At 40.7% G+C, this 12,958-nt stretch overlaps 1 protein-coding gene across 1 annotated transcript in view; it reads left to right on the top strand.

Moving 5' to 3' along the window:
- Nucleotides 1-12,958, top strand: part of GAK (cyclin G associated kinase) — a 142,081-nt gene that overhangs the window by 37,526 nt on the left and 91,597 nt on the right. The window contains exons 6-9 of the mRNA XM_089687442.1: nt 1,206-1,331; nt 5,538-5,627; nt 6,986-7,121; nt 8,085-8,197. Of these exons, the coding sequence (XP_089543568.1) occupies nt 1,206-1,331; nt 5,538-5,627; nt 6,986-7,121; nt 8,085-8,197 (465 nt within the window). The remainder of the gene's footprint in view (nt 1-1,205; nt 1,332-5,537; nt 5,628-6,985; nt 7,122-8,084; nt 8,198-12,958) is intronic.

Raw genomic sequence — 12,958 nt, 5'->3', positions numbered from 1 at the left:
GGGCAGATTTTATGAAGTAAGATGCGTGTTGTAGTATGGTGGTGAGACAAGTATGGAGGCTGCCATTGCAGGTCTTCTTCTGAAAATGATAGATGCCTGGTTTTGTTTGACTCCAGTTCTTTTTATTATCAGGCCCAGAACAAGCAGGCTGTAAATGCATGTCAGAGAAGGGCAATAACCGTGTAGCTCTAAACTTGTGGGTCAGCTAAATGGATCGCATTAAGGACCCATTCACATGGGCACTCAGCCCAGTACAGCGTGAAGAGCTGTTTGTGTATGTTTTGTAGTAGTACTGAGCTGCATGCAGGCAGTCTGTGTAAGGGAATGGATGTGATTCAATTGTATAGATTCACCTGCACAGTTGAGTATGACAGCCCTCGATGCACAAGTTTTGCGTACATGTGAAAATGAGCTGTGTGGGTGAGTCCAGACAACCGAAGCATATCTATTCACTTATATAGGCTGCCTGCATGCAGCTCAGAGCTAATAGAAAAAGCTAATCAAATGGCTTTTCATGCTGTAACAGAGCTGAGCACCCATGTGAATGAACCTTTGAAGTCAAAGCATCAGAATGACTGATAACCAGGTGCTGGTTCAGCAATGACATCCTCCATTAATCTGACTGATTCCCTTTAAAAAATGGCTGCCTTTGTTCATTTCCATTACATTGCTGGTGAAGATATTTTAGTTTACAGGGAGAAAATTACACTTCCAGTTTATCTGCCAGGAAGTGAAAATAACGTAACATTTCCAACATAACAGAAGACAACAGATTTTCTTCTGTACTCGCTGAAAGAGTTTTTAGCCTCAAGGCTGCAACTCCCACTTTTGGTTAACCTATTACATTGCTGTTCTTAGGTTTAGTTGTAATACTTAGAATTGTAACTAACAAGTAATCGTAGCTCCCTCTATCTGCCTTTGGAAACCGCCATAAACTTGCATACCATGGGGCCCGCAAGCACTTAATATGGAATTTCTTGACCATTGAAGGGTTTTGTTTATGTTTTGAACATATCTTATCTACTCTACACATGGTATACAATTTATTGGAGTTTTATGTGAAGACAAAATAAATGGGGATTTTTGTGGGTTCTTTATTAAAGAAAAAATATAAACAAATAGGCATATTATTCAGCTTTTGATATTCACTTTAAGTTGACATAAATTATGCACCATAAGTTTACATATGTTTTGTTTTCATGCAGGTAGAAAATTTACTAGTGAGTAACCAAGGAACAATTAAATTGTGTGACTTTGGTAGTGCAACTACCATTGCACATTACCCAGACTACAGCTGGACTGCACAGAGGAGAGCAACTGTTGAAGATGAAGTAAGTGGCTGGCGTGGGCAACAGGGATGCAGCTTTCTGGTTGATCTACATAGAAAAGAACAGCCAGTTATTCCAGTAACCTTGTTTTTTATCCAGAGAATAATTTCAACTAGTTCTTAAAAACAGGAAGTAGTTGCAGTAGTTGGTGTCTGCAAGGTTGTACCAGCTTTTGGTTCCATCAGTAGGAGGTTTTTACCTACTGCTAAATCTTTTTTTAGAGTTCACTGAGGGACTCTGGACCCACACCTATTTTTTTGTTGTTGTTTTTTTTATTCTGTTCTTAGCACTGCTTTGCTAGAAAAGTAAGGAACGTTTGTAGTAAGAGGGGTTATCTCGTGCTGGCTCACAAATTTTTTTTTTTTTCTTAACCATGTCTATTGCTCCTGTAGGCGGCAGTATGAACTGAAGGGGATTCCTTCTTAAATTGTTTGGTGTTTCATGCAGCACTTTAAGCTGCAGACAGTCCCCAGTTCTGTTGTTTTTCTTGGGCCTTTTTACATTGGTTTGCAGTGTTGTCCACTCCTGAGTTGGATTGTTTTTGGAAGTCCTGAAGTTTAAGACATTTGCGTGCAGTTTCCAATTGTTATGTTGGGTCTGTTAGCGATTGTTGTTGTGTTGCCCACCTTTTATTAGGACTACTTTATGTCTCAACAGTGACAGAATTCCCGTGTCCCTTAATGGACAAGAAAGAAAATGGTATTTTTGTTTTCGCCCTAAAATACTTTTTTCTTTTTTTTTTTTTAAGTCCTTTAAAGGAACATAGTTTCCACCCCTCTGTGTTTATGATCAAACTATTGGTACTAATTTGTTACAAAACTGAGGCATTCCTCTTCTCCAAGGGGGTTATCCTGGGCTAGTCTACAAATTTTTTTTTTTTTTTTTTTTTTTTACCGTGTCCAGTGCTCCTGTAGGCGGTAGTATGAACTCAAGGTGCTTCCATCTTAAAAAGTGCTACTAAACACACAACAGTAAAATTGGTCTGTATATGCAGTAAAGCATGCTTGTTATACTCACTGTGGAACCTAAGGGGTTGTGTTAAAAGGATGTTTGATCCTATCTTCTCTGATCCTCGCCTTCTTCCATAGTCCCCAATCCATCTGCTGATAGAACAGAGCCTTTGGGGCAAGCTGCACATGCTTAATTTGGTGTGTACTGCTAGAGAGGTTTTTTGGTCCTTGGGAGAGTGCATGTGATCAGCACAGGGCCAATCAGTGCTGTCCAGACAAAGGGCCAGGAGTGCAACCTTCTAGGACAATTCAGGGGAGGATGAAAACTCCTCCTACAAGTTTTAACCAGTTCTGCAGGGCATTAATAGAAGTCACAAGACTGCTTTAACTGCTGATGAGAAAAGGTATTTAGCAGCTTATTTACTAAAATAATTAAATTTCCTTGTTCTGTGTACTGTAGGAGACCAGATATAATGAATGCAGAGTCATGGGTTTAGTAACACTTTAAGTTGTTAGGTGGTTCATGCAGCACTTTAAACTGCAGACAGTCCCCAGTTCTGTTGTTTTTCTTGTGTACAAAAATCATAATACAATTATCAGCACAAAACTAATCTAACATAACACAAGTTACAAAAATGATATAAAATTTGTATAATTCACCTTAAAAAAATAAAATAAACATCTTTATTAAATAAAAAACTATTAACTATTGTTGATAAAGGCGTTGACATCCCATTCAATATTGAGACCATGGGGAATAAAAAATTTTAAAATGTAGATCCACCACACCTCCAATTTTGTAAATTTCTCACTTAATATGATTACCCCTCCCAGTTCTTGGAAAATGTATCAATGTTGATAAATAACATGCCCTCAGGACTATTATTATGGTGAAGAGCAAAGTGTTTAGACACACTATGGTTAGGAAAACCTTTCTTTATTTTATTAGTGTGCTCATTTACCCTAATTTGAAAAGTCCTAACTGTACGTCCTGTATATTGAAACCCACACGGACATTGAATCAGATAAACTACATTTTTGGTGGAACATGTAATGAAGCTCTCAACCCTAAATGATTTGTTAGTGATGCTAGAATGCAAATGATACATTTTTCTATTTTTGCACACATTATACAGTGCAGGAAATAAGTATTTGATCCCCTGCTGATTTGGAATGTTTGCCCACTCTCAAAGAAATGATCAGTCTAAAAATCGAATGGTAGGTGTATTGTAAGACTGAGAAACAGAATAGCAACAAAAAATTCAAAAGAAATGCATGTCTAACAAATTATGCACTGATTTGCATGTTCATGAGGGAAATAAGTATTTGATCCCGTATCATTCAGCAGGATTTCTGGCTACCAGGTGTCTTTCATACAGGTAACAAGCTGAGCTTAGAAGCAGTCTCTTAAAGGGAGTGCTGCTAATCTCATTTTGCTACCTGTATAAAAGACACCTGTCCACAGGTGCAATCAATCAGATTCTAAACTCTCCACCATGGCAAAGACCAAAGAGCTGTCCAAAGATGTCAGGGACAAGACTGTAGACCTACACAAGGCTGGGCTGGGCTAGAAAACTATTGCCAAGCATCTTGGTGAGAAGGTGACAAAAGTTGGTGCAATGATTCGCAAATGGAAGAAACACAAAACAACTGTCAGTCTCCCTAGGTCTGGTGCCCCATGCAAGATCTCACCTCGTGGAGTGTATAGTAAGTGAGAAAAAACAAGGTTAAAGGATAAGTTCACCTTTCATAACATGTTATATATTACACCCATATTCAGGGTGTAACATGCTACGATCAGACCTGTCCTCGATGCCTGCTTTGACAACTAGCGGGTGATCTTCTCCCCCCAAATTTAAAAAAAGTGGCTGTACGGGTCTCCACTCACACTGCTGCGTCACGATTGTCCTGTCACCATATTTGTTTGCCCATTCATCCCGGATTTACAAGCAGACAGATATGCAGGAGACCTGCATGGCACCAGCGATCTGCTGAACGCTGGTTCAATGGTTTACAGGCTCCTGTAGACAAAAATAATAAATTCACATTTTTCTTACATGCAAAAAAGGTGCATTTATTATTTTTTTTTCTAAAAGGTGAACTTATCCTGTAATTTCAAAGCTTGGTCAGCACTTTTTTTTTTTTTCCCTCAAACTTCTTTTATTGTTGAAAATTAAAACTGGGATCAATGCATACAGGATATTGAAGAAAAAAATACAATCATCATAGTATACAGTGCTAATCCTTGGATGCGCAGATCCATGGACATATGAAAACAACAATAAATATACATAACAATGCAATGTAGGGAGCCATAACAACAGTAACAAAACATAATGTTAAAAAACCATAAACAGGTCACCTGGGGCACAATAGTAAGGATCTATGTGTCTGCATACTCACTACCTAAGGGCTATGTGACAGTGTCTACATAGGAGTAGGGTATCACACTTGTAGTAGCCTGTACATTATCAATTGAGATGGGACAAGCCCAGGTATATCTAGCTGGCCTTGCCAAACAGCCTGAAATTTTCGATGGGCATTACGATGTTGGTATGTGAGTTTTTCTCTGAGTAGTGAATTAACATTAGTCTGTCCATTGCTTTTTGGTTGGTGGGATAGAAGACAGCCACTGTCTAGCAATTAGTTTCCTGGCCAGATATAATAGTCTAGAAACCATAGTATACTCTCCGGGTTGTAGTGCCTCCTGATCTAAAGCACCCAGTAGGCAAGTTAAAGGATTCTGAGGAATAGTGTATTGCGATGCTAGGGAAATTGTCTGTAAGACCTCTCTTCAGTACCTGTTCGATTTTGGGCAACACCAGATCATATGGATAAAATCACACCCGTGTACCTTGCATCTCAGGCAATTAGGGGAGTCTCTCCTGCCCCACCGGTGTAGTTTCACAGGAGTCCTATAAGCACAGTGGAGAATAAATAATTGTGATAATTTGTGAGGAGAGAAAGAGATCACGGGTATGGACTCCAGGGCAGCATCCCTGGTGTCGCCAGCAATCTCCCCAATATCTTGGGTCCATTGTGCCCTACTGCACAAATTGGCGTGCTCCAAGACTTTTGATCGTTGGAGAAAGTGTGTAGGTTTTTTTTAAAGACTACATACAATAAAAAGAGAAATGGAGAATTTACCTTGTCTTATGAGCTTTACCACACTGCATTTGCATTTTGTTTTGCGTATACTTTAACTATGTTAATCTATACATTTGTGAATAATACAAAACCTAATTATTTTCCTTTTCAGGTGACTCGAAATACCACTCCAATGTATAGAACTCCAGAAATTATAGATTTATATTCAAATTTTCCAATTGGAGAAAAGCAAGACATATGGGTAAAGAATATAGCTTTGCCTTCTTTTTACATTACATTCTTGGTAATACAACCTAATATGACAAACGTATCAATTTTTGAAGTAAAGATTAATTATTTAGGGAAACAATTGATCTGCTCATATGGTTTTTTTAAATGTTTATAAAGATAGCACAACGTCTAAATAATCAATATTTTTTTTTAAAGAAAAGGTTTCCAAACTGGGATTGATTCACCAATTTCAAAATGTCAAAGAAAACTGTTTACCAACAGCAAACAATACAGATGAAGCCTAAATGAAAAAAGTATCCCTGCAAAGAACTACAGCCCTCAGAAACCTTCCTATACTTTTTGAAAGCAAACCTGTGCTTTGTCCAAGCCCCTATGCTTGGTAGCACATACAGTATTCACCTTTTTCCTTTCCTCCCTTGACAGCCTTTTCAGAGGATCTAGGAAAGGACGCCCTGTGTATTCTGAGTTGCCCTAGCAGTGGCTTACACAGGACTGGGGAAGGGGACATTAAAGCAGATACTTGGTTCCCAGCAAGCCACCTTCCCACACTACAAACACCCACAAGCAGGGGTACTTGCTACCTATTCATGACCATGTACATGTTGGTCATGAAGCACTTTGGTAAATTCCATTTCCCATTCTCTGTCTTCTAATCAATGCTAAACACCTGCTGTCGTTTAATGTTTTCCCCTTGACAAAATCTGAGTGCTGGCCAGCAAGTCATCTCTACAGTCTACACTGATCTCCCTCAATTAGCAGTTAAATTAATAGTCCACAGCGTAAACCCATTTAATTAAAAAAAAAAAATGCAAACCTTCATAAGGCATCTCTTGGGAAAGAGGGTTGGGATCATCTCAGACTAAAGAATAATGGGCAAATTCTTGGTCATGCATAACGAGTAGGTAACACCAGCTAGTACCTTTTTACTGTTTTTAGTTCTAAACTCAGTTGCTCAAAACAAAGCAGGATGTACAGTAAATACAGAGCCAGACCACTATGGTTAAAACAGGCTTGTCTTCATCAAATGTGACCTAACATGTTAGTAATGGTATTTTATTCAGAGGCTGCAGGACAGGTATAAATGTGCAATTCCAAGGAATATTATGCTTTAAGCTGTAAACATAATTCTTTAGACCACTTGCCATTGCCACTTGTAAAATAGTCACACATACCGCTAGTTGGATCAGCTACAGTGGTTAGCAGGTTTCCTTATAATTAAGAAATGGTGCAATCTCCAAAGTTACAGAATTATGTTTAATGCAGCCATGATTCATTCTTAGTATTTCCTTACTAGTGTCCTGTCATTTTTGCAAGCAAGTAGAATTTTAAAGTTAACAACTTAATTTTTTGTTCTGTTTTCCCCTTTAGGCACTTGGTTGTATTTTATACCTCTTGTGCTTTAAACAACATCCTTTTGAAGATGGAGCAAAGCTGCGTATCGTTAATGGGAAATATTCAATACCATTGAATGACACCAGATACACAGTCTTTCATGGACTTATTGGTGAGTGAAATATTAAACGGCTATATTACGCCTGTGTAAAAAAGACCTTAAAGGTGTAGGAAGGTGCGGGGAGAGATGGAGATGCTGGGCCAGCACAGAGGGTAATTAGATACTCCCAGAAGAGAAGTGTCTTATGACTTGCAAGGGTACTGTGCTTAAGGAATTGACTCTCCTGGAACAGGCAGATTTTCTAGCAAGTTAAAAAGGACATTTCAAGTCAATAAAAAATGATTTATGGAAAGGAAAAACACCCCAAGTAACTTTTCAAAACACTTGATTTTTCTGTGCTTTTACCTGCAGTTTTGACAGGGTCACTTTAAAGAACACGTACATTCTTGTTTTTACAAGTGAAAAGAGACATTTTATGTTCATCTATTTCCCCATTTAACTAGAATAATTGAATGCATGGTTATATCACCTTGCACAGTCATGGCACCTTACCCTGCCTTATTTAGTAAGCCCAAATAAGGAAAACTCGCTTCTTACAGGGGTTGTCAATAAAAGTATAGGAAAGTCAAAATATTCCCATTACCTGTAGCAACCTGTATGATCAAAGTGTAATTTAAGGGCTGGCAAGAAAATGTAAGCAACGCATTTGGTATAGATAACTTAACTTTTCCTTTCCCTTCCTTTGTTTTACGGAACAACCACATGATCAAATTGTTTCATAATGTAAAACAGATGCTGAAAAGTTTGATTATAGCTTCTTTATAGGCCAATAAAATGTAGCCTGTTGGTTTTCCGAAATGCCCACTTTCACCTATTTTATGAAATGTTCAAGAAAAGAGCTTTTTTTAAATGCATCTTTGGTAAACCCATTTCTGGTTTAAACGTTGATACTCTGGCTTACCTTATTTATAGCCATCAGAAATATACAAAGTGAACCATTATTATCACTTACCTGTTTAAATCTGGGTAAGCTAGCTTTTCTTTCAGCTATCATTGCTTGATTTTCTTTCACAGAATCTATGTTAAAGGTAAATCCAGAGGAAAGATTGTCTATAACCGAAGTAATTGGACAGCTTCAAGAAATCGCTACAGCAAGAAATATAAACCCAAAATCACCTATTACAGAGGTAGCTGGACATTCCATTCTATAAAGTCCTTTTATATGCAGTAAACATACTTTTATGTTCTCTAGCAATCCAGCATAATTTCTGTTGTTTTCTGCAAGTTGATGTCTAAAGATAAACTGTATATCTCCGTAGTAAGACTTAATTAAAATGGATGGAAAGTAGACATCCAAGCATCTAGTGGGACAATTCAGAAAGAGCTATAGTGGATATGATGTATAAATTACAGTTGTTGCCTAACAAATTTAGCTGTCATTTGGCTGGACAATACACACAGATATGTGCTTGGCTGCAAAAAAAGCCTAAAAAAAGAAAGCTAATCAGTCATCACATGTAAGGACTGGTGGTCTGCACTGTATTACCTTTTTGACTTTGCTAAGATATGCTTAAATTCAGATCTGTTGCCATCCCAGCAAAGTTATATTTATCTTTCTAAAGGCCAGTTTGGGTATAAAATATTTGTTACTTCCAAGGCTTTGTATTAGAAATCAGTTGTAATTTCTCCTATTGACAGCCCATGCATTACAGCAGACGAATGCAAGGCAACTGTGTAGAGGCGCTCCTTAGAACAATGCGTGCATTGCCTTGCCCCATATCATCCAGAGCAACATGACATTTACAGACCTTGTAGTGGGCAGACCTTGGCTGCTGGGTTTTTCATAATCTCTCTCCAGATGCATGCTTGTATTGCAACTCTGCAGCCACACAGTTTGGCAGGAGCCAGTTCCTAGAAATGTTTAAGGTATAGAATTAGACCTCGTTCACTCGAGATTTTTTTTATTTGTTTTTTTTTTAATTTAAACTTTAATTTGTTTTTCCAACACGAGATGTTTTAATTTGTGTCCCATGCAGGGCAGTCTTTATCAGCATGGTGATGCACAGGGGTTGAGTGCACCCCATGTCAACAGTTCCGTATCTGTCAATTAGGATGCAGCAGCTGCACAGACACAGCTGCTGCTCACAATACCACATCCATGCAGGATGCACCCGCACGGATATCATATTAGGAGCAGCAGCTGTGTCTGTACAGTGGGACAGCTAGCATGGGGGGATGCATGCAATATCTGTGCATCTCCATTCCAGTAAAGCATGGCCCTGCATGGTGCATGGACTAAAATGCCCTGTGTGATTGAGGCCTTTACATGCACATGAAATTTTCAGGAAACCGTTTATTCCAGTTTGACTCGGTCACATGCCATTTGTTAGATTACTAAAGTTCAGTATTAAACTAGTTTAAATGCCCTTTAAAAAGGACATATCCTGATATGCTGTTTCAAAGAGAGATTTGACCATTTATTATAGGGTGCTGTGGTCATCTCCACAACCTGAAAGAACTGACATTAAAGTAAAATACAATGCAGAGGTATGAAACTTGCTTGTTGTGTTTTTGTGAGAGTTCAGTTTTTCAAGAATTTTGGCCAGTCTAGGAACAACACAAGCGCTGAATAGTTTCGTTTAAAGTGATTCTAAATCTACTTTTTTTCATTAAAATAATAAACATGTCATATTTACATGCTCTATGCAGTGGTTTTGTACAGAGAAAGCCGTTTGCTATGGGGGCACTGATGCATGCTTGCTCCCGAGCCAGCTCTGTGTATCCATTGATTTCCTCACCCTGCCTCCCACTCCCTCCTCACTGGCTGTGATAACAGCAGGAGCCAATGAAAGCTTTGTTTTCATTATGTGCCTTATTTTGGACCAAGTGATATGATCACTGGGTCTCTGTGCTTCTTGTTGGATTGTAGACCATTCATGGCTGATGGGAGGAGCAAGTATGGTGCTGTACATAGCTTCCTGAAAACATCACAAGTAAGTTAAACCTGTTTATCTCTTCTCCCCTGAGGGACACAGACTAATGAATAACAAGCAACCAAGTGTTATACTGCCATCTGCAAGTCTAGGCCCCTAAAGGCTATAAGCCCTCACACCTCCTCAGTTATGCTTGGTGTCTTTGGGAGACTGGATGTCTCTTTCCATTCTACTTTATTTTGCCCATAAATTTTAAGATTTTCCACTATCCACAGCTATTGGTAGATTCTTACTAAATATTGAAAATATTGCATGCCTCTCCATTCAGCAGTACAGTGCAGATTTTCCCAGTTTGTTTAGTAAGTTGGTGATCTCCCTGCAGTCAAGTGACCTCCATCTGTGGTTCAGTTAGCACAGGACTCCACTATTGAGGACATTCTGGATATTCCTTGCTGAGTTTTTGGGACCAGAGCTACAGCAGTGTTTGCCCTCTCTGTTGTGAGTAGTTAAAGTTTATATGCTGTGAGGATTATTTTATTACCTGTTGATTAGACTAACTGTTAATGTGCATCTTCTTATGGAGACTGTTGTAACTGTCTGGGAACAGTGTGAGGAAATTCCTATTCTTGCTCTTTTTATATGCTGGTCTTCCAATATACTGTATAGGATTAAAGACTGGGAATGTGAGTCATAACATCAGTATCTAGACTGAAACGTTTTGCTGTTTACTTTTGTGTCCGGGACTCTCAGTGCTTTTACACTAGAACTGTTGACGGTCACTTATTAACCGCTTGCCGCCCTGCCACTGTGTATATACGTGTGCAGGGCGGCAGTGGAGCGCAAAACCACGTTTAAAAACGGGTTCCGCGCTCCCGACACTTTCGCCGGCAGGGGGCGCGCGCGCGCGCTCCCGCCGACCCGCGGGTGATCCGATTCGATCCAGGAGGGATCAATCATTAGATTTCAGCCAGTGATTTCTGGCTGAAATCGGATGATCGGTCCCTGTCCTATCCTGTCCTGTGTTGATATTTACACAGGGCAGGATATGATGTCATTCTTCTCTGCCTGGACACATTCCGTTCCAGACAGAGAAGAAGAGACATTTAAACGTGAGTAAAACAGCACACTGACAGTTAGAACACAGTCTAGGACACATTTAACCCCCTGATTGCCCCCCCCCCCCCAGTTAACCCTTCACTGCCCTGTCACCAGTGTCACTGATCAGTGAAGCGATTTTTTATTGATCACTGTATCAGTGTCGCTGGCGACTTCCAATAGTGCTAGCGCCCCTCCCAGATAGCGCCAGTTTGCCCCCCAGTACACCAATAAAGCCATTTAACCCCTTAATTTCCCCCCCCCGAGTTGACCCCTTCACTACCCTCTCACCAGTGTCACTGATCAGTGAACCAATTTTTACTGATCACTGTATCAGTGTCGCTGGCGACTTCCGTTAGTGTTAGCGCCCCTCCCAGATAGCGCCAGATTGCCCGCTAATACACCAGTAGTCCCGTCTAACCCCTTGATCGCCCCCCCCCCCCCCTGAGTTGACCCCTTCACTGCCCTGTCACCAGTGTCACTGATCAGTGAACCAATTTTTACTGATCACTGTATCAGTGTCGCTGGCGACTTCCAATAGTGTTAGCGCCCCTCCCAGATAGCGCCAGTTTACCCGCCAGTACATCAGTAATCCCATTTAACCCCTTGATCGCACCCCCCCCCCAGTTAACCCCTTCACTGCCCTGTCACCAGTGTCATTGATTACAGTGAACAGATTTTTACTGATCTTTGTATTGGTACTGGTGACTTGGTACTGGTGACTTCCGATAGTTTTAGCGCCCCTCCCAGATAGCACCAGTTTGCCCGCTAGTACACAAATAATCACATTTGACCCCTTGATTGCCAGGAACACGCTTACTTGCACGCTAAACCTTCATTGCTAGTATAGTGTCTGATTGGATCAATATCTTTGATCAGATCAGCGCTATACCAGCATTCACATTACTTTAGTATCCCCAAAAACGCAGTGTTAGCGGGATCAGCCCCAACACCTGCCAGCACCTGCGTTTAGCCCCTACGCCCCCCCTTTCTCCCCCGGCAAGTGCAGTGTCAGTAGATAACTGTCACTTGATACATATTACACACAAAACCGCAGTGTTCACAGAATCAGGCCTGATATCTGTTAGCACTTGTCGGTAAATTTTTTGTAGCGGTTCAAGCAGTCCCTGACAGCCAGGCGCTCTTTTTCCCGTGAGTCGCACTAGGTACCTGTAAATTTAGTGGCCAAAATGTCTAAGCAAAGGTACACTAGTGAAGAGGCCTATAGGATTCTGAGCATGTCAAGTGAGAGCGAAGGGGAAGACTCACTGGCAGAACCAGGCTCAGAATACGAACCTATAGACAGCAGCGGCACCCTGACAGCTAGCTCAGACGACGAGGAAGTGGTCCCTGCTAAGGTCAGGCGTACCCGATCCCATTCACAGGTTGCTGAGGTGGTACAAATGCATGATGACTCTCATATGCAGCAGAGTGCCAGTACTAGTGCCGCAGTATCTTTTGGTGAACTGGCGAGCACCAGCGGCCTAGTACGTCCTGGTCGTAGGCATACCAGCACTGCAGTATCACTTGGTGACGTGGCGAGTCCCATAAGTGCAGTACAAGCTGGTGCGGTGGCGAGCACAAGTAGTGTCCCGCGGCCACCAAGAATTCGCAGACATGCCCGTAGAGCCCCTAGTGTCCTTCCGGATGTGCTTGCAAATCCCGATTGGCAGCCCACAAATTCTGCAGCACCCGTACTTCCCCCATTCACTGCCCAACCCGGAATTCAGGTGGAAACAGCAAATTTAAATACTCCCCTTAATTTTTTTGAGCTGTTTTTCACAGAAGATCTTTATGCATTGATTGTGGATCGAAGCAATTTATATGCACGCCATAATAAAATGGGATAAAAAACGAGCGCTTGGTCTGAAAGATTCAAGCTGCTAGCATGAAGGTAAACCTCATATAACCTCCTCATAG

The sequence above is a fragment of the Staurois parvus genome, unplaced genomic scaffold (genome assembly GCF_062004578.1).
Source record: "Staurois parvus isolate SC_StPar_1 unplaced genomic scaffold, SC_StPar_1.0 ptg000425l, whole genome shotgun sequence".
Classification (NCBI taxonomy): domain Eukaryota; kingdom Metazoa; phylum Chordata; class Amphibia; order Anura; family Ranidae; genus Staurois; species Staurois parvus.
This window is presented reverse-complemented; position numbering and strand designations above follow the sequence as displayed.